This window comes from Nothobranchius furzeri, chromosome 9, assembly GCF_043380555.1.
Source record: "Nothobranchius furzeri strain GRZ-AD chromosome 9, NfurGRZ-RIMD1, whole genome shotgun sequence".
Classification (NCBI taxonomy): domain Eukaryota; kingdom Metazoa; phylum Chordata; class Actinopteri; order Cyprinodontiformes; family Nothobranchiidae; genus Nothobranchius; species Nothobranchius furzeri.
Genome location: NC_091749.1, coordinates 48,478,701 through 48,503,919, shown reverse-complemented (window position 1 = coordinate 48,503,919; position 25,219 = coordinate 48,478,701). Strand labels below are relative to the sequence as shown.

The 25,219-nt window shown below is 40.7% G+C and overlaps 1 protein-coding gene and 1 long non-coding RNA gene across 10 annotated transcripts in view; both read right to left on the bottom strand.

Annotated features, from left to right (window-relative positions):
- Nucleotides 1-818: 818 nt before the first annotated feature.
- ttc17 (tetratricopeptide repeat domain 17) overlaps nucleotides 819-25,219 on the bottom strand; it is a 39,292-nt gene continuing 14,891 nt past the window's right edge. Inside the window, exons 13-25 of the mRNA XM_054732230.2 lie at nucleotides 20,580-20,736; nucleotides 13,749-13,820; nucleotides 13,269-13,493; nucleotides 10,752-10,968; nucleotides 7,150-7,269; nucleotides 6,576-6,871; nucleotides 6,331-6,484; nucleotides 6,123-6,243; nucleotides 5,015-5,174; nucleotides 4,643-4,726; nucleotides 2,112-2,231; nucleotides 1,867-2,010; nucleotides 819-1,768 (exon numbers count right to left, since the gene is read on the bottom strand). Coding sequence (XP_054588205.2) covers nucleotides 1,637-1,768; nucleotides 1,867-2,010; nucleotides 2,112-2,231; nucleotides 4,643-4,726; nucleotides 5,015-5,174; nucleotides 6,123-6,243; nucleotides 6,331-6,484; nucleotides 6,576-6,871; nucleotides 7,150-7,269; nucleotides 10,752-10,968; nucleotides 13,269-13,493; nucleotides 13,749-13,820; nucleotides 20,580-20,736 — 2,002 coding nt within the window. The 3' untranslated portion in view covers nucleotides 819-1,636. The remainder of the gene's footprint in view (nucleotides 1,769-1,866; nucleotides 2,011-2,111; nucleotides 2,232-4,642; nucleotides 4,727-5,014; nucleotides 5,175-6,122; nucleotides 6,244-6,330; nucleotides 6,485-6,575; nucleotides 6,872-7,149; nucleotides 7,270-10,751; nucleotides 10,969-13,268; nucleotides 13,494-13,748; nucleotides 13,821-20,579; nucleotides 20,737-25,219) is intronic.
- On the bottom strand, nucleotides 17,540-20,572 carry LOC129153154 (uncharacterized). Of its 9 annotated transcripts, XR_011521517.1 has the most exons (5): nucleotides 19,290-20,572; nucleotides 18,402-19,201; nucleotides 17,819-18,299; nucleotides 17,689-17,750; nucleotides 17,540-17,618 (listed from the first exon to the last, which is right to left on the bottom strand). It is a non-coding gene; the product is annotated as an uncharacterized lncRNA (long non-coding RNA). The 9 variants fall into 9 exon arrangements; XR_011521516.1 differs by having other exon boundaries at nucleotides 17,540-17,750; XR_008559347.2 differs by having other exon boundaries at nucleotides 17,540-17,989; nucleotides 18,213-18,299.

Here is a 25,219-nt window from a genome sequence, read left to right as displayed (position 1 = left end):
GTTTGTGTCATTTTTAGATTTAGTATTTTCAAGGCAGGGTGGGGGGAAATGCCTGCAGGAAAAATAAAAGTGTCTTCTCACATGAATTTTATCCAGATGTACCTTTTTATGTGAATGAACACATTGTTCAATCTGTTACTTTATGTTGCATCGGAAGCACCGTTCCAAGGCTTTAAACCGGGCTGTTTAGAGCTGCATCATGTGGATATCATACTGCAGATTTGGTAGCAAGCATAAAACCCATTTTGAATTTCAGGGAATCCCTATTTGGTTATAATTAGAGTTTTAAAAAGATAAAGCTGGTCAGGTTGACCTCCAGAATTTCTCTCCAACTCGAGTCAGATCATGTGATTAGGTATTTAAAGTGGAGAGAATTAATTTTAATGATGCAAGTGAAAAAAGTCAAAAGCACTTGTTAGCATTCATAGAAATGCACACATCTTGTTAATGACCCAAACATTAAGACTAACCAAACTCACAATGCAACTTAATGCAGAATGACTTGTGAACGCCATCTGGATCCAGACATCGTCGTTACGTGATTAGAACGTGATTTCTCTTGCAGAAAATGGCTAAAAAGTGTGAAATCAGTTTGTTGAGTTTTAACTGAGATTAAAACACAAATTGAGTCTTACTACAGAGGCCGGCGTTATTGATAGACTGATTCAAAAACAAGTCAAACAGCGCCCTCTCAAGGCCACTTTTATGTTTACTTGTAGTTTGAACCTGGTGGCAAAAATCATCAGAAAGACATCTACATCTTTAGATCACCCAATCTTTTTCTCTGAGAACAAAAAGAAGTGATGCAGAAACAGAAATTCACACGCAGCCTTTAATACTGTACATTTAATACAGATTCTGACTTAGAAACTGGCAATGATGAATCCATTCATGTCTCAGGAGTATTCAAATGTTCAGAAGCAAATGTAATAGCACAATTTATTTGTATTATTTCGTGTTTATATTAGCTTGTAGCAAAATCAGTTTGTAGATCCAATATAAATAGGAATGATAAAAAAAAGAAAAAAAAAATAGAAAAAAGTGCAAAAACTTAAGATTTCCCATTCATTTTAAAAATCACAAACATTGAGGGCAAAAATCACTCAATCCAAACCAAATCCTTATCATTCTGCAAATACTGCTTAATACTCTTCTTTTTCAGTAATATTTTCAATAAGTTACTTATAAAATGGTTGTATGTTACTGGAGAAAAATGAGAAGATATTTCTGTATTTCGATGCTTCCAGTTATACCAGATTGAAGTTAAAATCAGAATTATCTGAACCTCAAAAGCAACACTTTTACTTACATATCTGAAATTCAAACAAAAACAAAACACTGTCATAACTTCCTAATTCCTGCAAAGCAGGTCCTGCAGCTGGGGGTCAAAAATGTCTACATTTACACTCTGGGAGTTGAGACCCAATTCCTGGGAGTGAGTCAAACCACAAAGGGAACAAAGGAACCCAATTAAAGTGAATATTTATTCTCCTGACTCTTATGTCAATATTTTCATTCTCTTATACTTTCAATTTATGCAAATTATCTGCAGGATTCATAACAGCATATCTGAGTGAGTGCAAACGTCTACGGGTTTGAGCGGTGACTCGGTGATCGCTGGGTTCTTCTGAGTGGCTCAGGGCTGACGGCGCTCCCGTTTGGTGAGAAGATAACACTGAATGGTCCTCAGTCGATCTTTTGCAGGAGCAAACTCTGGCTGGAGCTTCAGAGTAGACTCATACCAGTGCATGGCTTTTTCAAACTCCTCCTGTTGTCAAACAAAAACAGCATCACGATGAAGAGTCTGCTTAGAGAATTAACCTGGGCAACAAGGCGTGCAAAAACTAATCGGAATTTGCTTGTTACCATAGCGATATAGACGTTTGCCAGAGTAAAGTGGTTCACAACGAAATGTGGGGCAATCTCTACCGCCATACGAGCAACCGTCAGGGCGTCCTCCCATAGCCTCGCGTTCTGAAAGATGTTGGCCAGGCTGATGAGGGGAACGTCCTGTTTCACGATTCAAGAGGGGAAGAAACATGTTTTTCTTCCTGATGTGTATAAATTATAATGAGACGAAGTGCTGATGGTACGGTGTGTGTCTGACTTACCTTCATGTGATGAGGGGCGTAGTTAAGGGCTTGCCTTAGGCAGTCGATGGCTCTCTTGCCTTGGCCTTTCACTCTCCAATACAGGGCGGCCATGCTGGATAACACCCAGGATGTCTGGTTCTACAGTTTCAGGGAGAATGGAGGAGAAACATGTAAAAATGTAATGAATTACTACTCTTGAGCTCTGATGGCACTGCAGCGGCATATTTAAATAAACAGCAGGCTTGCCTTTGTTTTCCAACTAAAACTTAATTCAATCAGAAAACCTGTTTTTTTCCCATTTACTATAAATAAAAAATGTTTACAATGAAAAGACACCCAAAGAAAAGAGACTGCAGTTTTTAGTCTGGTTAAATCTAAATACAGTATTGACCCCAATTATAAGACAAGCCCCCTTTCCAAGACTAACCTTCAGGAAAAGACAAAAAAAAAAAAAAAAATCACCTTTTCAATTAATAATTTTTATTGAAAATTTGAGAACAAATACTGAGCGAAAATACTATTTTAATGTAAACTATCAGAACTTTGCTCACATGTGAAATCAAAAGTCAAATGAGGCTTTTATTCAGATGCCCTCTGCCTCACTGTACTCACTCACTCTCATTCTCACTCATGCTGTTGCTGCCCGGTGTACCATCAGATCATTACACCTGCTGACTCCTCCCAGAACATCACTCTCACTGCCATCCAATGAATCCATGCATGTAATGTTTGACGCCTCTGCTGAATCGACCACTGTCATCTTACAATTGGCACAACTCTGCCTTATAACTTGTTAACTTGGCCCACTTGCGGTCCACTCAGCTCTGGACCTCTGGTCTACACAGGGTATCTGCAGGTTTAAGGGAGCCAAATTTAAGACTTTTTAAGACCCTTTTAAGGCCACTTTGACCAAATTTAAGCAATATTTTAAATTACATTTAAGCTATAATTTCCAGCTATTGCCTGGAACCGGTGCTAACCATGTCGCGAACATGGGATTAGCCATCCAGCTACCATTAAACTTGCAATTCCCCATGGCGCAAGCTCCCGCTAGCTTAACCAGCTAATGTGCTCATCTAAAAATAGCCCCATTTCACAACCAACTGAATGTGTACGGTTCCGCTTACGCCAATACCATTCACAAAAATGCTGAACACTAACTAGAAATTCACAAAATTTTTATAGAAATAAAAGAATCTTGTTTATTGGGTCTTTGGTTATTTAAGACCTTCGGAAACTCTATTTAAGGATTATTTGTCATTTTTAAAGAGCAACTCATCCCATGCCCGATTCTTACTCAACTCCCACTTCCTGTTTGAAAAATGCAACAAATGCTGTTGCTTAGCAGACCGAGAGGGCGGAGCCGCTAACAAATACACACACTCACGACATTGTGACATCATAATGTACCATCTAACATCATAGTGTACCTCTTAGCCAATAGCGCTGGCAGATTTAAATTCAAATGCAGTGCTGAGTTTTTGCCTGACGACGGTGCATCACTGACAGTTTTAGGCAGAATATTTAAATTTTAACTAAGATGCACAAAAGTGCCGAGTTACTGACTACATCTGTCTACAGCATAATCAGACACTCATTTATATAGTTTATCAGCAAAAAATGTTGATTTGGAGTGACTTGCTCTTTAAGGATTTTTAAGGCCATAAATTTGGAAAAGCAAATTTAAGACTTTTTAAGGGATACCCTGTCTACATTTCTTTTGTCCTGTTGAGAACATACAGCCTGGGGCCCTCTGCTGTTACAGGCGTGTAATGACCCCAGGCAAATATCAGCATGTGTGAATCCTTAATGGGCTCGACAAACGGGAGGCGACAAACGACCGCGATCAGCGAAATTTGTCGCCGTCGCTTTTATTACCTGACACACGGGAGGCGATCCGCGGCAGCGGCAAAGCCGTCTACGCGTTCTGTTCAATGGCGAAATCGAAACTTCCGTTGTTTTGTTTGGCTGTGTCAGGTTGGAGGGTATTAAGGTTATTTAAGCGGTTCAGAGTTTATAAAGTGGTAGATATGATGTTTCACAAGATGCTGCTAGAGTTATGTGAAATCTTACTTCTGATTTTACTACATAAAACATACTAATAATCAACTTCTCCTCCATGTTTGCTCGGAGATGTGCGGAGCATCCTGTCCGCTTATTGGTCAGTGAATGAAACCTCCGTTGATTGGTCGTCGTCCGAGCGACAGCGATGAAAAGTTGAAAATGTTTCAACTTTCTGGGATCGCGTCGCTGGGTCGTCCGTGCACGACACGTGCACGAGCGCAAAATTTCACACGCACGTTTTTCGCGTTTCGCTTGGTAGGAGGGAGACCCGCGATTATCGCTTTGTCGTGCATGTCTCATTGAAAATGAATGGAGGAGAGGCGATGTCGCCTCCCGTGTGTCGAGCCCATAAGACTCCGATTATAAGACGACCCCACATTTTAAAATTACTTTCAATGAAAAAAACCTCGTCTTATATTCGGGTCAATACGGTAATTAGAATGTAAAAGCATTTCTAAACTGATGAACCTCCTTAGACGCCTCACCTTCTCCAGCACTTTAGCAATGCGAGTGCCTACTTGCTCAAAGGACTGGGGGGAGAATTTATCTTTGCCGAGGTTCTGCAGGACCTTTAAGGAGGCAGAAACACAAAGAAAACAGTTTTTTTTTAAAAACAGTCTAAATATGGTTTGTTTAACATTGATTTTCCTCAAACTCAAAATATGAAACACCCACAGCTCAGCTGGTGCTACTACAGCCTACACTCTGGACCTCTCAAAGACTCAAAAGACTTCATACTTCACTAAAACACGTTTAAATAAAAACACAAGTGACTTTTTACGTGCAATCCACTTTTGTCCCACATAAAAGCAGGGTTATCCAGACTTAGATTTTCTGTTTAGAGGTACACGGCCTACCTCACGCAGTTGGCCCTCTCCAGTGTAGTGAATGGCGGCGCGATTGGCTACACCTGCCAGGTGGTCGAGGGTGTGCATGCTAGCAGCCAGGTTGGCACTGCACAGAGGTTCAGCAGCTGGCTCCTGGAGAGGAGTGGCAAAGTCTATATGCTCAGTGATGCTAGAGAGGAGAGAACAGAAACACAAAGTCAAAACAAACACTTACTTTCATTGTTCCTTCTTTCTGTATGGCTTCTTTAAATGGTTCTTTCATAAACTGGTGCTATATTTAAACAGATATGATGAATACACTGTTCTACAGAATGCTTAAATTGCATTTGGGAGTTGACTCCTACCAGGCCTTTCCACCAGATGTGTATGCATCACATAAAGTCCAGCAAAGCATATAACAGCAATTAGCAGCAGTTTCCATTAGCTGTCAAGCGTCCCTACGCTTCTGGGATGCATCGCTTACGCTTCAAGTTAGGAGTGGCTGACTCTGATATCATTTTTCCCAATAAATGAATGTAAATAAATTTGGTAACAAGAAAATCGAAAGATGTGTGTGGGTTGGCGACATTTATGTCCCTTTAAGAAGATGTACCACTACAAGTCACATGACAGCGTGACTCAACGTTATGCATGTGACAGCCCCACCTAGTGAGCAACTTTTGCTTTTGCGAGTACATGAAGTTGATGTGCACTTATCGTTATCGAGGAGAACTCTTCAATAAATTGTGATATTAGTTTTAGTCCATGTCGCCCAGCGTTACTTCAAGTAAATATTTGACGTGCTACGTTCCCGAACATGTGAAGCTGAGCAGGTCAGATGTGTCAGACAGGAAGTCAAATGCAAAAGCAGTGTAAAACATCTAGGAACTTTCAAAATAAAATGATTATAGACAAGCTGCCATCTTTCTCCTTGTTTATTGCATGAACTGCCAAAATCATGCATGGTGTTGAAATTCTCTGGTGATTTCGGGTGATGCATGGAACGCTTTTGCTGTCGCTTCTCATCTGAAAAGCTCTCTGTGAGAAGGGAGCTCGCAGGTGAAATGCATCTGTTACGTTACACGCTGCATACTCATCCAATGGAAAGGCTTGGTTGTTTGAACATAGGTGGTCTTACTCAATATTCTTGGCAGAAACAGCCAGCCAAGTACTCGCTACAGTGGTGAGGTCCACCCTTCGGGTCCGCTGGCACTCCTCTGGTCCAGGCCATCCAAGACTTGCATAGTCTCTCCAGCGACCTGCTCAAACACCACCAAACGTCTCTCATGTACTTCTTTCTGTGTTCACACTGTTGTGAGTAAACAAAAGGTAGTTTCCTCTGTTACCTGAAGGACCTGGAGATGGGATAGTAGGACCACTGATCTCCAAGACAGAATTCCCCTCAGATAGTGACTCCTCAGGCGGACTGTCTTCAGAGACGGCAACATGATCGGACCCGTCCACCTTAGCTTTCCTGACCCGCTTTACTTGGAAGGTGATCTGAAACACAAAAAAGCGTTTCTAAATTTAGCTGAGCTAAGATGCATCTGATTATTATATTTTCTAAGAAACCACAACCTTCCACCCTTACCCATTCTGCTCCATCATCATCCTCACAGTTTCCAAAACATGGCCCACTTCCTGCTCGAGCACCCATCACACGGTCGTTCTTAAGCACCCGGATACCCCGTAGGTCCCCATGTTTCCCTCCTACATCCAGGGCTCCCTCAAAGGCTCCCATCAAGTCCTCCTTCAACTGCCAATCCTCCTCCTTTTCCACTCCTCCGTCTCCAAAGGACGAGGTCATTTTTGCTGCTCCTGAGGAGGAGGCATCCGGACGCTGCTGGGCAGCCGCTTCGCCCGAGCCATTACTGTCCAGGATGACCTCTAAAGGGTCAAGAAGACGGGCACAAGCACAAGAGAAATGAGAGAAGTTGTGTTAGCCTACAAAAGAAAACTCATGAGGATGGAAATGACATGTTTTTGATTTGGGACAGAGTCTTTCCCAAAAATAAAAAAACTGTTACGCCATCAACAAACGATTTTTGTTTTAAATAAGACTAACTAGTCGGTGGGTTGACATTTGTTATGTTTTAAGCTATCAGTATGTTTCTCTGGCCTGAGACATACTATCTATAATATTCTTACAGAAATCCTGTTCTTACTTTCAAAGAGCAGCGTGTCCTCCATGGCAGAAACGGAGGCTGAATCCGGTTTCTCCTCACTCTCCTCCCATTCCTCCAGCTGTATACCAAGCTCTTCCTCAGCCAAACAGATGCCTCCGTCTGAAGCCAGACACACACAGGAGGCTAAAGAATCCTCCTCAGATCATCACTTCTTCCTTCTATATGTGTCTTTAAGTGCCGTTCAGTTAAATGAATCCTTTGAATTACAAACATCTTGTGATACTTTAGTCGCACAGAGGGCAGAGGGGGATGCAGCATGACAGATTTTGTCGTGGCTCACTAGAAACAGAACTTTTGTGACGCAGAGGATGTGTTTGCTCTTTTTCCCCAGATCCTTGCATACTTTTTTGTTTTTTGACTCTGCAGACTGTTTACTGTCTGGGTTTACTCTGGCTGCGGTTGTACTTCTCTCCACCAGCCCAGTCATTCTCCTACTCTGGCAGTATTCTCTTAGCTTTAGCTTAGCATTAACAATGTAAGTGAATGGTAACAGCTAGCATCTCATGTGAAAAAATAATGAAAATTACTCAGTAAAGATATTGATTATTCTTATTATTCATTAATCATATCGACCGCAAATATCAGAAACAAAAATAAGCCGATTTAGACTTGGGACTACATCAGGACAAAGCACCTCTGTACGCCACCGCTGCAAGGTGCAGAAGTACCTAAAGACACCTACTTTGTCCGTCATGTACGCTGCCATTTTTAATGCAACCTATGCTGTTCCTTCAAAAACTGTACCAAGTATAGGCCTAGTACCCACACATTTAACCACATCCATTATCCTTTTATTTAAAACTGATTTTACTTAAATCTTTTGTTTTCTCACTTCACCTCTCTTACCCATGGTGTCCCACAAGGTTCTGTGCTGGGGACTCTGCTCTTCCTCCTCTATCTGCTTCCTCTTCAGCACATCCTGAGCTCCTTCAAAGGAATCTCCTACCATCTTTATGCAGATGATATCCAACTGTACATCTCTTTTAAGCCCCATGAGATGTCTAAGCTGCAGCTGTTACACACCTGCTTAGACTATCAAAGCCTGGATGGCTGGGAGCTTTCTTCAGCTGAATGAAGATAAGACTGAGATCCTCATCTGTGCCCTAGACAAGCTGGTTCCCAAAGTCAGAGACTCTCTTGGTCAGCTTGCTTCTCACACCAAACCTTCTGTCAGGAATCTTGGCGTGACCTTTGACCTAGCTCTCACCCTGGATTCTCATGTCAGTTCTCTTGTTCGCTCATCCTTCTTCCATCTCAGGAACATTGCTAAGCTGAGTCCCATTCTATCCCGCTCTGAACTTGAGATTGTTCTCCACACCTTCATCTCCTCACGCTTAGACTACTGTAACTCTCTTTTCACGTGTCTGAGCAGAACCTCCCTGAACCGTCTACAGGTGGGTCAGAATGCCTGTGCTCTGCTTCTGACCAAGTCCTCCAAACACACCCACATCACCCCGCTTCTCCTCCAGGTTCACTGGCTGCCAGTCAACTTCAGGGTTCATTTCAAGATCCTGGTTCTGGTCTATAGGGCCTTACATGGACAAGCACCATCTTACATTGGTGATCATCTTAGTCCCTACACCCCCAGCAGCTCCCTAAGGTCCAGTGATCAAAGCCTACTGGTTGTGCAGCGCACCAGGCTAAAGACCAAAGGTGACAGATCATTTGCTGCTGTGGCCCCCAGACTCTGGAACTCTCTCCCCCTGAGCCTGAGATCAGTGGACTCAGTGGACTCCTTTAAAAAGCAGCTGAAGACTCACTTGTTCAAAGTGGCTTTTGTATGATCTACTTCACCACTCTCTCTTTATTCTGCTCTCCCCACCTATTCCACCTTCCTCAGGATCCATTGATTTCCCTCTTTCCTATTCACTCTCTCTCTTTCTTAACATTTTTTAATCACAATTGCCTATTTTGTTCATTTTAAATATATTTTTAAACATTTTCTAAATGCTTTTTTATATTTATACATTTTTTGTTTTTGTGAAGCGCCTCGTGATATTTATCTTGAGAGGCGCTATAGAAATGATATTTTCTTCTTCTTTAATTATTTTCCATTAGTTTTATGGCATTTTGTCGTTTTGTTTTTATGATCCTTTCATGACTTTATAGGTTGTTTTGTTGCTCTTTGTGAAGCACTTAGTCATTTTAATTTATGTGAGGTGTGCTATTCAAATAAACATTACTTATTAAGTGCTATATACATTTACTGGTCACTTTATTGGGTACACCTTCCTAGAATCGAGTTGGACCCTCATTATTGATTCATTTTCATTACTTTTTTTTTTACATTAAATTCTAGCGTTCACTTATGTTTATGTTTATGTATTTAGCAGACGCTTTTGTCCAAAGCGACTTACTGACTGATGATAATCGGCATGTTGCCCTTGAGGCTAACAACAACAGTAACAACAACAAACAATTTCCAGTCAGTCCTAGGTGGCAGTGAGGCAGCATGAAGAATCATGGAGAGGAGGGAACAAGGAGTGGACAGTAGAGAGGGGGGACGGGTGCAGGGAGGGTGCTAGTTTAGAAGATGCTCTCTGAAGATCAGGGTCTCCGGGAGTTACTTGAAAATTGAAAAGGAAGCCCCTGTTCTGGTAGTGCTTGGAAGGTCATTCCACATTTGTGGAACGATGCATGAGAAGAGTCTGGATTGTCCTGAGCGTGGTGTAGGCACTGCTAGCCGACGATCCTGTGATGACCGGAGCGGCTGGGCCGAGACGTAAGCCTTTGCAAGAGGATTGCTTTGTTTATGCTAAGATAAAGCTAACAGAATACTGCCAGATTAGGAGAATGACTGGGTTGGTTATGAAATTAGTTTTCTCTCCTATCTCACTCTGGGGAATATGGCAACAGACTACATTTCACTAAAAGAGACAATGTGTAGTTTTTTACTATTAATTTCTGGAAATATCCATTTAAATGTTGTTGAAAATGAATGAAATGATGCCCAGTTGTTGAAAAATATTGCCTGCTTCATAACATATAACCATAAAAATCAGGTCTAAAATACATGGGAGTGGATCTAAGTCTTTGGGCGATGCCATATTAGATGCCATGTTTCCTTCTACGGGAGCCCATGAGGACAAAATGCATTTAATTTGTAACAAACAGTTACACAACTTTCGCTATTCTTAAATGTTGTTGTTGTACACATTTACCTCTTCACTTTTGGACAGTGATGAAAGGAAGTCTGATGTGCTTGTTATTTTGCTAAAGTTTGCACTCTCCAGGCCTTTTTGACCCTTTTTGTGCATTTGTTGGTAAGGTCTTACTCCAACACAAAAATACTGCTTGCTTGCAATGATTTAGGTATGTACTGCCCCCTATTACCAGGAAAAATACACACCCTCTGGAGGCAGGCGTTGCAGATTTGCAACATTAAAACCTACCTACCTGGTTACTCCACATACATATTTCATGAGCAATATTTTTTAACTCAGAAGTACCCCTGAAGGACTTAGTTGTTCATCCTTTTATCAAAACTTATTTTGAGCCTGAGAGGGTTAAGGTTGAATATCTTTTTAAAAATTGAGGTAAAATAATTCAAATGATTCGTGTGTGAGTCTGAAGTTACTCACGTGAGCAAGACTGTCTGTGGGAGAGATTGTAAAGAGACGGGTAGAACTGCAGACAGCGTAGCAAAGGCAGGTTGCTTTGACATTGTTCACAGTCAGCAAATGAGGAGGAGGAAGGGGAGGACAGGGTCACTTCCAGAATGTGGCGGAACAAAGCCAGAGCACCTGTCACGTTGCTCTGGGCCAAATGCAAGCTCACGAGGCTGAGAAGGGTGTGAGGCTGAGAGAAAAGAAAACAAAACAAGACAGCAGAAAATTAGCTAATGGGTAACGTGAAAACTGACAAAAATTATTTAGCAGATGTTTGTTTGCTCTGCAATAATAAAACCACCCAAACAAGCATGTATGGCCAGTTTGGAGTGAGAAAAACAACCAGTAGTACTTTAAAGTGTGTTTACATCCCTACTTAAAATGGTCACTGTGACACAGGAAAACTCCTACCTATGTGTGCCCTTTTAACTTAAGCTATTATTTTAATTGAGAAATGCATTCTGGGAGAAACTTTTTGGGATGCATTTTTTTTACTAGATTTTCTATTAGTGTTCAAAGAAATATAGAGAATGCTCAATGTGCTAGCCTAGAACGGTTGTTCTAGCCACACTCCATTGTATTATCAGGTCTACCAATGGCCTGATCGCTCCTGATCAGTTTGGTAGGTGAAATGTTACTGCGACTAAGCAAATAACAAAAATGGAGGTGGCTCAGTTTAGAGTATTTCGACTTTTCTTTGAGTCAAGAGCAGGTAGAGGTACTTAGGTCTTGTATTTAGAAAAACAGATGTATTTGCATCTTCTTTATCAGAGTATGGTAGACAACCCTGTTGACAGACATCAATGAGTATGTTACGTTTTTGGTTTCAGCATGTGCAGACCGTTTGAAAGACAAGCGTAGATTCTAGCCCCCTGACTGAGCTGTCTATGGGTTATGGCCAGACTATATATTCCCATACAGTACATAGGATGCTTGCCAGGCTAGCAATGTGTTGCATTTGGTTGCAGTTTTTTAACAAAAGACAGCAAAAACTATGCAGCAGGTCTTCACTGGTTTTAAAGTGAGAAGAATAAGATGAAAAGTCCCTAAGGACCCAAGTATATGCTGAAACCAATATTATCAGAAGGTAGGGATGCACCGATACGATACTGGTATCGGTATCGGTAAAAGTTCACCGATACCAATGCAGTTGCTTGAAAGCGGCTTCACTGTAACTTGTCATTTCTGTTCACCTAATAGTTTAGTTTTGTGATGATTTCCATTCACATATTTTACTTTTTAACTACCTCACAGTCTTTTCCTGTTGAAAGCACAGAAGAAAATAAAATCTGTTTTCCAAGTCATTGCATTTTTTTGTGTGGTAGAAGTATCGGTATCGGTACCGGCGAATAATCAGATCCAAGTATCAGTATCGCATCGGTTTGGAAAAAAAGTGGTATTGTTGCATCCCTATCAGAAGGGGCATGTTATTTTGAATGGGATGATAATGCAGGGTGTTGATCTGCTCACTGTGGTTAGAGTGAGACAGAGTTAGAGTTTAATTATTGGATTGGATGTTTTGATAGAAGAAGTGCTAATCTGTGAATATCCATCTCACCCTACTGAACCCTTTGACCAAACCCACTGTTAACTAAACTGAGGAGCAGATTTTAACAACTTCAGATTACGCTCAACACCCAGACACTGCAAATGTACAAAAATGATCACAAACACAGATGTACAAAAAAAGTAGCAAAAGTTCTCTTAAAGTTGGTAACTGCTGCCCAAACAGGACCTATTTTTGTCCACACTTGTCCTTTTGCATGTCTTCATTTTCAAGAGCATTTTGAGATATTTGCATTTATCATCTATCTATTAATGTGCTCAAGTTCAAAGTTCCCACTAGAATAAAATAACTGAACTTATTTTGCATATAGTATAATGGTGGATGGGGGCAGAAACCTTAGTAATCAATCATGTGACATAAAAAAATAAAACAAAAAACATAAAAATAATCAAAATTCATGAAAAAAAGATCTAGTATTTTATGATCGAGTTGTAAAAACTGAAGCAAACAAGGTCTGTTAGTCCTTTAATTAGGAGTTTATTCTTTTTTCTGGGAAAAACATTTTAGGAATGTTCCTTTTGAAACTATTTTTTACTAAATCTACAGCACTTTGCTGGAAATACATTGGAATTGAGGTTGGGAATAAATTCAGTCTTATGGTGATAGATCAGGTCTGTTGGAATGTGTTTAATTTTTTATCTAATCAGGTTTAGATAGCCATTTGAATGACCTCAGTTTAGAGAAACTGAGATTAGGTCTGACTAGACTGCTTAAACCTCAAAAATGTAATTGTGGCGTCTTTTATGAAAGCGTGTAGATTGTTGGAGAACCCCATCAGTGAGTGAGGGTGTGAAGTAGAGAAAATACCCCAAAATTAAAATGAGCTAATCTAGCGTTAGCCATATCTGACTCCAGGTTTTTCTTTTTCTTACAGTGCATTCAGCTTTAAAAGACTAAAAGTTTATGATCCAATGTTCTTTTACCTCTGATGCATTAAGTGCCATGGCATGCTCCAGCAGCATTTGTGCATGGGTAGTCAAGCTGTGGTGCAGCAGCAGGTTAGCAGCATTGGTGAGGGGCACGTGGCGTTGGGAAGGCGGAACTGTACTCAACACTTGACGCAGGCATTGCAAGGCACGGCTTCCGTTGCCTTTTGCCTGCCAAAACAGAGCTGCCTCAGTGTGGACCTGCCAGTGGGGTATGGTGGCCTAGGAATGTAAACAAACCAAGTTAGCGCTGGAAAGAACAACCTGGTATAGCATCAGACAGATAAGAGTGGCTGGAGGGACATTCACATCCGAGATGAAATAGAAACCACACACAGTACGCTTTAGTGAGTTCTGACTCCAAATTTAATCGTTAAAGACAAAAGACACGTCACGTGCCAGTCTCCATCATTACAGGCTTTCATTTACTTTACAGCCGGTAGCAAAACACAATGAGAAACGAGGAGTTTTCTTTACTTGTTTAATAGCGGTGGCAATTCTGTTTCCTATTTGCTCCAGTGTCAATCCTCCACTGCGCAATCGCAAAATCTGTGAAGACAGTAAAGTATTATTCATTATTGTTTAGTTGGGGTAAATCCACACAGCCAAGTACGAATACAAGTACTAACTTTGTGTATATGCCGATGCCAAGTACTGATTGAAGTACTAACAAACGCTATTCCTCTCCTTATAAATAATTTAACCCTCCCACTGTCTTTATGGGTGACCTTGCGAGGAAAGTTGACCATTGAGCAGGATTGACGGTTTATCCCTTGAGGTCCACGTGGCAGGGGGTGAGGTGGTGCTCACTCCTCATCCCTGCCATTGTTAAATTGTTTTATTTCATTAGGATTTTTTTCTGGAATAAAATGCTCACATCTTTAGTGTATTAAGATTTTATAGAACTACTAACTAACAGGTCGACCCTTAGAAGAATAACTTACATAAGACAAGTGTCACAGTTTCAGATCACCCACATAGACAAAGCCCATCTGGGTGTTTGCCAGTTCATTTTAAAGGTAGTAGCTAGACTCAGCATTAAAATTGTAGAAATACAGTATAACTACACTTTACCATCTATATAAATATGAACTGGGTTCAGTTTTTCATTTTGTTAAGGAATTTAGTCATAAATCATTACAGAAAATCAAAATTCTCTCCTCCAGGCAGCGAAGAACCGTGTTTTGCATACGTCACTCACTTACATCATACTAGGTAGCTGCTGTTGCTAGCATGGTAAATCACTGTATTTTGTTTACTATCGTGTTCCTAATTAAAACAGAAAATTGCGTTTACAGCTGCAGCTAAAGGTCTGAGCCATATGCCCGCATCCTACACATATTTTTAACTAACATAGGTTTGATCTAAAATAATAGCCTACATCTATAAATCCATTTAGAACTGCACCGGTACTTCTGGACTCCAGCAGGCGAGTCCCGTTAACATGACTGCTGCAGCACAAACCGGGTGAGCTCTGCTAACAAGTAATTTGTGAAAGCTACGACACACACACACACACACACACACACACACACACACACACACACACACACACACACACACACACACAGTGTTGGGCCGATACTGGGATTGGTGCATCCCTACTGTTTAGTAAAGGAAATATATGGGATTAGATTTGTGCCAATAGGATCAAGAAAAGCACTTTGGAGAGCAAACAAATTTTAAGACATTGAGAGAAAAAACATTGGTTTCAAAAGAAAAACATACAATCTGAATCAGATTCTTAAAATGATCAAGAAAAACACTTTGACGGTCAAACAAAAATTAAGAAATTGACAGAACAAAAATATTGGCTAAAGGAAAAAAAAGATGTTTCAAAAGAAAAACTTACTATCTGAATCAACTTCTTAAAATGAGTAACAAAGTATGTTTCCTTTTTCTGTTTGCCTCTATGTGTTTTTGTTATCAATTTCCTTAGTTTCGTTCTCGCTGCTCAGAGCTTTGCTCTCACTACCAGATATGCACTTACACTGTCTGGCTTTCTCCTTTGCAATCCCTGAGTTTTTGGTTGCAATTCTGACACAACCCTTTCGGGTGGGTGGGACTTCTGAGAAGTCCTCTCCCATAGGACAGTGGTTTCTCTTGAGTGACAGTTCAGTGACTCGGAAGTGATGTAGCCTCCAAGACTTTTTTTTCCACCTCGGTCAACAACATGAATTTTGAGCCCCAAACACATTATTTCTGCTGTCTGTGGTGTCTACTAAGGATCTAAAGTGAGTATTGATAACATATTTTATCTTTTCTTAGTTAATCTGTAAGTTAAGCCACTTTTTGAGTTGATTTTAACCAGACGTTAGCTCACTAGCTAGCTGCTAAGCAAGCCATTGTGCTAGCCTCAGGACAATGGTCTATTGTTCCAGAGAGACGTATTAAAAACTCATCTTAACATATTCATTACTGGTTTCATGGAATTAATTATTGCAGTTTATGTTAATAAGTTTGCTAATTTTTCAGGAACCTGTGGAACATCAGAGACTTTGCAGCTACTGGAGCTAACCTGTGTACAGCTAACTTGCTACAGAGGAAGCAGCAGAAAGCTGAGCTAACAGGCTGTTTTGCTGGTAAATACTCTTTTAGTGGAACTGCAGGATTTTTATGGTATAACTCAGACAGAATTTACATGAGCTTTTGTGGGAAGACATTTAAACTACATTTACATACAGATACATGTATTATTTATTCCATGTTACATGGACGGGCTAAACAAGTTCATAGTTCTGCCTGCTCCTTTTTCAGTGAAACGAATGGATTATATGATGTAACTCTGACAGTATAATTATCTGAGTGAGTATGTTTGATAATAAATTTCTTACCAGTATACTGATCTGACATTTGTTTGTCAGAACAGGACACATCAGATTCTATGTGCTTTCTGTCACCCTAAATCAGATCCATCTCTGATGTTTTTATTACATAAGTTTGTATGAACCGTACATTTGATACCACTTTTTTACATTTCTGAAGTGAAACAGATGTCACATAAGCACTTGAGGAAGTGGGACACTAAATGTAAACAATGGATAAAACAAAATTATATATTTTGTGAGGTACTGGTTAGAGATAGTTGGGAAGCACTGATCTAGGTAATACACCACAAGCATTTGTATTTTACAAGCTTGTTTGGCATCAGAATAATTACAACCGTCTTCTTTTTCCGTCACACCTAATACATACATAAACACACACCAATTTCTATGTCACAGCTGATGCCTTCATTAAATCTAATAAAATCTATAGTAACTATACAGTGTTTGCCCTAGGGATCTTTCCAGCTGTGGTGGTGCTGGGGGTGGGGGAGTGTGTGTGTGTGTGTGTGTGTGTGTGTGGGGGGGGGGGGGGGGGGGGGGAAATTATGACACTTCTCACCTTTATGTCAATATTGCTTTATGTGATGCACTCCACTTTGAATAGCACCAATCCAGCAACTGCTGCATTTTAATAACTAGTATTTAAGGTGAACACACCAATATTTGCACAAGAATAATATCTGTTTTAAACTCTCAGTGACACACTTTGCAGGGGGGATTTGGCATTTAATTTTTCTTGGCGTCTGGAAAAACATCTTTTGCCCCCCTTTTTTGTCCCCCTTTATTTGACTTTCTGCCCCCTTTATTTTGGTCCAAGATCATTACTGGGCTGGTCCTATTAAAAGCATTCTACACCCCTGCTTAGTAGAAATAATGAAGTATTTTTTAAGCCAGTATAAAAATGACTGAAACACAAATTTACATATTTGGCATTATTGACCAATATCTTTGATTTAATTTATTTGTTAACAACATCAAGATGCATCACAGTGAACATTATAATAAAGTACATTTTTCTAGTGCAGAGAGGAGACAACCCATAGCTGCTGCACAGGTAATTCAACCACTGATTCAAGTGTGTTGGAGCAGGGAAACAACTAAAACGTGCTGGATACCAGCCATCCAGGACTAGAACTGAATACCCCTGCTATAAAGCCTTCCTCCCTCCTCTGGACTTTAAACATTAGTGTTTTATTTTGGTTTACCTGATTTAGTAAATAAATCTCAATTTATAAATTTCATGTTTTGGTGCCTGTCCATAAAATCCTGCATTAGACACTGAAAGCTGAATGGATGCCTTTCATTCACGTTGACATTCAATGTATTTTTAAAGACACACTTGAAATTAATATGAGCTGTTTAACAGAGTGGGACAAAATAATTGCTAATGTCATGACTTTTGCAAAAACCTGACCTTCATGCAGAGAAACTCAGGAGACAAATGAGCTAAAGACAGTTTATTTAAATGTTTGACGGATGACTGAAGAGGTAATTGCTGGAGATCAGGAACCAGAAGCTTCTGCGAGGAAGAGCAGAGGTTAGTAAAAGGCAACAGGTCAGGTTTTTCTTAGACTGTGCAGGTAGCTTACAGAGACTGAGAAACGCCACAGAGATGGAGCCACAGGTTTTAGTGTTTAAAGATCAGAAGGCCCTGAGGTAAAATTGAGTGTTAGTAATGACTAAAGAATGACTTACAAAAGGAAACGTTTAGGTGCTTACGGTCTGAAGTTGTAGCGCAGACGGGAGACAGCAGAATGGTGGAGAAACAACCAGAAGTCTGGGAGAATGACAGCATGAGTTGCAAGCGGGTGAGCAGAAGGTAGTGGGTAAGCCGACTGCCAGTATGGTTGTGTGATCAGGAGCTTCAAGGAAATAATTTCCATAGATCTGCTAAGAAAATGAGAATGTAAGTTTGAAAAACGGCAGAGTCATGGGCTAGATATGGGTTAAAACACTCTGATGAGTGACCAGCTACCAGCTTTTATTCAAGGATGGGGTTACAGGTGTGTGAGGATGTGCCTGCCCCATGAGAAGAGTTTTCAGGTAAGCCTCTCCATGGTGCTCTGCAATGGTGACTAGCAAGGCTAATGAAGAGATTAAAGGGAACACAAACCCAGGACTCCGACCCAAACTCCTGACAGGTGGTTGTTCCACGGGAGTACAGTCACACGCAGCTGCCTGAAGTTCAGCATCAGGCAACCTGTAGGCGATGTAATCATATGTGGCTTCTGAGCATGCAAGTTTACTCTAGCTGTACAGCGTACAATAATAATAAAGATTCATATTCTGTTGTGTTGCTCACCTTGCAGGTTCTTTTAAAATCTTAACCTGTGCCTGCTTACAGCAGGTCTTTCAGGTCTTTTCAACTAGACACAGAGAGGTTCAGGCACAGGTACTTAGACTCCTGATATGGTAGAGCATCCACCACCACCGACTCCTGATATGATAGAGCATCCACCACCACAGACTCGAACAATAGGTCCATATGCTTGTCAACTGGAAACAATGGAAAAAGATTACCATTAGTACAGATATTTATCCATAACCATCACTGTGGGTTTATTATACAGCCTATGAAATACATGAGGTGGGATTGGTCTGCAGTAGGGATGTGTATTTTTGACTGAATTTATTGTAGGAATATTCAATAAACAGTCCAAACTGATACTTAACATGTATAACATGAGTTATCTGAACCATAATAGCAAGATTTAAATTTCAATGGTGGAAACAAAACCCAATGCATATTGCTGCCAACTAGCGGTCGACATTTAAAGTGCACCAAAAACAAAGAAAATACACAAATGTTTGCATGTAAATTCTTCCAAAAATTAGATACACTGCTTTTGAAAATGGATGTAATATCTCAGGAAAAAATATCACGATATATTGCCATATCGATATTTTAGAGATACAGTTTGAGAACATCGATACAATATCACTGGGAAAATATATCGCAACATATTGTCATATTGATATTTTCTTACATACCTTGTCTGCAGTGTACTTTGTGTACACTATGTGTGTCTTAGCTCACCAGCTGCAGTTGATGCATGTGGCCGTGTAGCACTTCCATTGTAATGCAACGCAGTAGTTTTCAATCTAAAAAGAAAGAAAAGAATAAAAAAAATAGCTTTTAGACAAAAATATAATCAAAAGCATGTATTTAACTCAATATTGATTATCTGACCTGAATAACATTCTTTTGATGGAGAATACAGAACACGTGGCAGAAAGCACATTGAATCTGATGTGTCCTGTTCTGACAAACAAATGGCAGATCTGTATACTGGAAAGAAATGTATTATCAAACATACTCACTTAGATAATCATTCAGTCAGAGTTACATCATATAATCCATTTGTTTCACTGAAAAAGGAGCAGGCAGAACTATGAACTTGTTTAGCCCGTCCAAGTAACATGGAATAAAAAATACATGTATCTGTATGTAAATGTAGTTTAAATGTCTTCCCACAAAAGCTCATGTAAATTCTGTCTGAGTTATACCATAAAAATCCTGCAGTTCCACTAAAAGAGCATTTACCTGCAAAACAGCCTGTTAGCTCAGCTTTCTGCTGCTTCCTCTGTAGCAAGTTAGCTGTACACAGGTTAGCTCCAGTAGCTGCAAAGTCTCTGATGTTCCACAGGTTCCTGAAAAATTTGCAAACTTATTAACATAAACTGCAATAATTAATTCCATGAAACCAGTAATGAATATGTTAAGATGAGTTTTTAATACGTCTCTCTGGAACAATAGACCATTGTCCTGAGGCTAGCACAATGGCTTGCTTAGCAGCTAGCTAGTGAGCTAACGTCTGGTTAAAACCAACTTAAAAAGTGGCTTAACTTAAAGATTAACTAAGAAAAGATAAAATATATTATCAATACTCACTTTAGATCCTCAGTAGACACCACAGACAGCAGAAATGATGTGTTTGGGGCTCAAAATTCATGTTGTTGACCAGCTGGAAAAAAAAATGTCTTGGAGGCTACATCACTTCCAGGTCACTGAACTTTCACTCAAGAGAAACCACTGTCCTATGGGAGAGGACTTCTTAGAAGTCCCACCCACCCGAAAGGGTTGTGTCAGAATTGCAACCAAAAGCTCAGGGATTGCAAAGGAGAAAGCCAGACAGTGTAAGTGCAAATCTGGTAGTGAGAGCAAAGCTCTGAGCAGCGAGAACGAAACTAAGGAAATTGATAACAAAAACACATAGAGGCAAACAGAAAAAGGAAACATACTTTGTTACTCATTTTAAGAAGTTGATTCAGATAGTAAGTTTTACTTTTGAAACATGTTTCTTTTTCTCTCAATGTCTTAATATTTGTTTGATCTTCAAAGTGTTTTTCTTGATCCTACTGGCACACATCTAATCTGATAGAAACAGGCACGAAGCAAATTCATGTTTAAAGCTCAAAACTCACAACACGTGTAGCGTGTTAATCACAGCATTAATAAACAAGAGTGGAATAAAAGTACCTCAGAAGCATAGGGATCTGGTAGTTCCTTTTCCTCAAGGGCCCAATCCAATGAGGCTGGCAGGAGGGCTGGGGGGGACTGGGGGACAGGGCCGCAGTCTGGCAAACTCACAGCCTGGGAGGGACTGCCGTCACCGTACAGGAGGGTCGCCACGGAGCTGAGTCAACACCAATGTAACCACACAGATTGTAAATATAGTAATAATAATAATAATAATAATAATAATAATGATCATCATCATCATCGAACTTATATAGCGCTTTATTAGGACACTCAAAGGCGCTTGCGTGAACTCTTACATTCACACACTGCCAGTGATGGTTAGGGATGCACCGATCAGGTTTTTTGCTACCGATCACCGATACCGATCACCGATACCGATCACGTGGATTGGCCAGAAATTTTCTACAACATTATCATGAGTGCTACAAACTACATAATCTGGGAATAAAGGAAATGTAACCTAATCTAAAATGGTCTGTATTAGGGTTGTCACGGTGTGAAAATCTAACCAAAATTACCATGGTTTTCGGTATTATCGCGGTATTTTTTTAAAACGTGCTACATTTTCACACAATTAAATAAACCCTGTATGTCAGGAAATATTGTCCTCAGTTTGTGTCTAAATTTTGCCTAAAATGTGTTATTTTGTAATTATGTTGTTTATTTGCTTACATGTTTCCCCTTTAGTCTTTAAAATACCAATATTTGCCCATAACTTCTTATTTTATGTCTGTTTGATGTCATCATTTTAAAAATATTAGATCAGATGATACTCAGTACTCAAGTAGCCTTCTAATCAGATACTTTTTTACCCTTACTTGAGTAATAAACCTTATATCAGGAAAATATCGTCCTCGGTTTGTGTCCTTCCAGTGAGCTTTGCAGATGTGGGGAAAATGTCATCGGGCAGTAATCATTGTTAAATTCATAATTATTCTCAGAGAGAGACCAACTCTTACCTGCCCCTGGGAGCCCCGTAATGCATAGCGTCATTTCAACATGGGGGTGTCCGCGACACGGTTTATATGCAGGTAGCGGCGCTGCGGCTGCTTTATATAGCCACTCGTTGCATTCTCCCTCAACCCAAATCCTTGGACCACGCATTTTAGCTAAAACGCTAACGTTAGCTTGCCTTGTGTTGACTGTAGAGTTGTGGGTGATGGTCACGCAGATGTGTCATGAGATTTGAATCGTTGCTGCCTTTCACAGACACTTTTTCGGCACATGCTGCAAACAGGATAGCCGTCTTCTATAAACTCCCTCTGCATTCTTCAGATATCCAAAAGATGCCTGTACTTCCGACTTTGTCTTCTTTGAGGGATAAAACATGTCCTCCTGAGCGCTGCCGTCTCCTCCTTTGGCCATTATTTCAGCTTTAGCTTCAAGAAAGTTTTGGTCGTAAACAACAAAGCGCGCATGCGGCAGAACACCGGCAACTTCAGCAGATGATACGGTGGCTGGTAAGGGTCACCACGCCTACACCGCAGCCACGGTAAACCCACAGAGATAATATGTTTTTTTAAAAACAAGACGGTTATTATTATTGTCAACTTTTTTTACCGGGGTTTACCGCTACACTGGTTACCGTGACAACCCTACCTGATCGGTCTGCTTTGATCTATTTTGAAAACTCCGATCAAACCCGACAGGGGCGCTATCGGCTGATTACGATCAAATGCCGATCCATCGGTGCATCCCTAGTGATGGTAAGCTATTATGTAGCCACAGCCACTCTGGAGCGGTCTGACAGAGGCGAGGCTGCCATTTGGCGCCGTCGGCCCCTCTGACCACCACCAACACATATAGTTCGAGATACAAGCTTATGCTCATTCTTTATGGGACTGACAGGCATGACGTATGTTAGTTACTAGGGCTGCAACAAACGATTATTTGGATAATCGATTAATCGGATGGGGTCTCGACACGATTAATCGGATTACATGGGGAAATTTTTAAAAACTGCTAGGGAAACGTTATTTCTCTCCTTCCTTCACTTTATTTAACACAACATTATTAGAAAACAGTTCAATAGCAGAAAAACAACATGCCATCACCTAAATTGTCTTATAAGGTGTATAGACAGAGACCCTAAGCTACATCTATCTGTGACCTAAAATGCTTGGTCCAAGTTAAACAGCTTAAGGGCAATTCTCATCTGTTTTGTTTGATCTCATCTGTTGACATTTATTTTAAATGTAATTAAACATAGGCTGTGAATTAATCAAAATTGATCACTTTTTCCAAAAATGACTGAAAAAATACCAAATAAAACAAAAGTAAATGAATGCCATCCTCCTTGCGATGATGCCCTGGGCAACTGCCATAAAGTCACATCAAGAAATGCTGCTGATCATTCCAATGATCCCAAATAGACTCACATTAGGCCACATGAAAGCAACTGAACCCAAAAATATATTAACCAGTATATAACTGCACTCTCACACAACACGCCTGCAGCAACAGTTAGGACTCCTCCATCCCTTTTAAAAGCGTTTTTGCTTCTGAGGACATTGTGGTTGTAAAACCACACGCTAGTAGTCTGGCCCCGGTGTGATCAACCAGTTTCTGCGGGAATGTGACGGCGGAACCAGGGCCAGATTAACACTTTGTTGTACCCTGGGCAACAATATTCAAGGGCTCCATCATCACGACCCAAGGATCACCATAATGTGGTCACATACAGAATATTTTACTGTAATATGCAGTAAATATACTCAATACTTGAATGCCTGACAACACGTAACCCGCCCAGAGTAACCTTTGACCCACCTCGTGTGGACTGACCAATGAGGAGAGGGTCTTAACTTGAGGCCCTCTCTTCATTGGTTAGTCTGCATGAGACTGACTCTCAACTGACGTTCAGTCATAGGCAGCGAAGCGTCTCTGTGCAGTGCAAAAGCCCGGGTGGACAGTTTGTTTAATGTAGGGTGACCATATTTCCATTTCCAAACAAGAGGACAGGGGATCTGTGCCTATGACGTCACACTATGGCAAAGCCACACAAACCATGTTGGGACCCATTTTTTTGTAAGAACTAAACTAATATCAGATTCTGCCAATTAAAGGGCTCTAAAACAATTCATATGTAAATATTTTGCATATTTAATGCAAAATCTAATTTTTCTGCTTTAGTGCTGCAACAAGGTTTTATTAATAATAAATTATTATACCTTTTGTTTTATTACAGCATCGGTAAGCTTCCTGTGCACAGATTATTAAGGATGCTTGTTTCAGCTGTGAGATTAGACGATAGGATCAATGAAGAAATAAGTTGTAACACACTCCATGGAAACTTTCAGAGAATCCACAAATAGTGGCTTTCAAATGGTTTTGTTACTTTTTGCAAGTTTAGAAAAGCAGCAGATGAGACAGCATGTCTGATAATTTAGTTTTTCATCTGATAATATTAGAACATGTCAGTAATGTCTGAGGGGCTTTTATAAACACCATATAACTAACACTACTGGAGAGGGCATGAATTACACAGAGGCTTCTGGGGAGCCCAGTTATTGGGGGGGGGGGGGGGGCATTTTGCCTTGGCCCCCAAAATGTCTTGAAACGGCCCTGGGTGTGTGACTGAGTTTTGAAGGTGATCTGAATTGTATCAGATGTGTAAACATGACATGTGTATAACTTATTGTTTTTTATAGGTAAAAACGTGTAGTGGTGATAAATCTACCTACATTTTACTTTTCAACACTTTGTTTTGTTTTCTTGTTTTTATTGAACTATTTTCCTGTCCTGTCTGTCTCTCATCTTCCTGCATCTCCTCTAAACTCTCTAGAAAATCTGTTGCCTGGATTCTTACCTTTTCACCTCATCAGTTACTTTTGAGCAGATCAAAGGGATCTCCTGACCGAAAAGCGCAGAGCGCGTTTTCGATGCTGCGTGAGGTGACATCACCACAGCACAGGTGATGAGCTCTGCAGTAGCGCGCTTCAGGCACAAATAAGACAGAAAATAGAGAACATGTGCGGACATGAACGATCGTGTGCTAATTATAGTTTTTTGGTTGCGCCACTTTGAGAATGGACCGTGCGCTGGAAGCAGCTGCCTGGATCGCTGTGCAACAATGCAGAACCGGTTCGCAGCAGCGCAAGTCTGCTGGCTCTCCCTCGCGCTGATCTGCCGCTACCGGCTCTCCCTCACGCTGATCTGCGGCTCTCCCTCGCGCTGATCTGCGGCTCTCCCTCACGCTGATCTGCGGCTCTCCCTCGCGCTGATCTGCGGCTCTCCCTCGCGCTGATCTGCGGCTCTCCCTCGCGCTGATCTGACTTGCTCTGGTCTGCGCGCAACGGCGGGCGGGAAGGGGGGGCGCTTTTGGAAGAGTTGTGCGACACAACGAATTGATGACGCAATTCGTTGCCAACGCTTTTAGTAATCGATTTTCATCGAATTTATCGATTCGTTGTTGCAGCCCTATTAGTTACATGACCTAAAGCTCAATATTAGCGTTTCATTGTGTGCTAATAAACGTCAAACGCTTTGGGGAATAAGTTGTGTTATTAAATGTTAGTCAACATGCAGTTCTGGAGAGAGTACTGCAACACTGAATACAGAGAAGACCTCATAGCAGCTAAATCATCAACATTCAGCTAAATGACTCTCAGAAATTCAGACATAGGCCATTTTCTTTT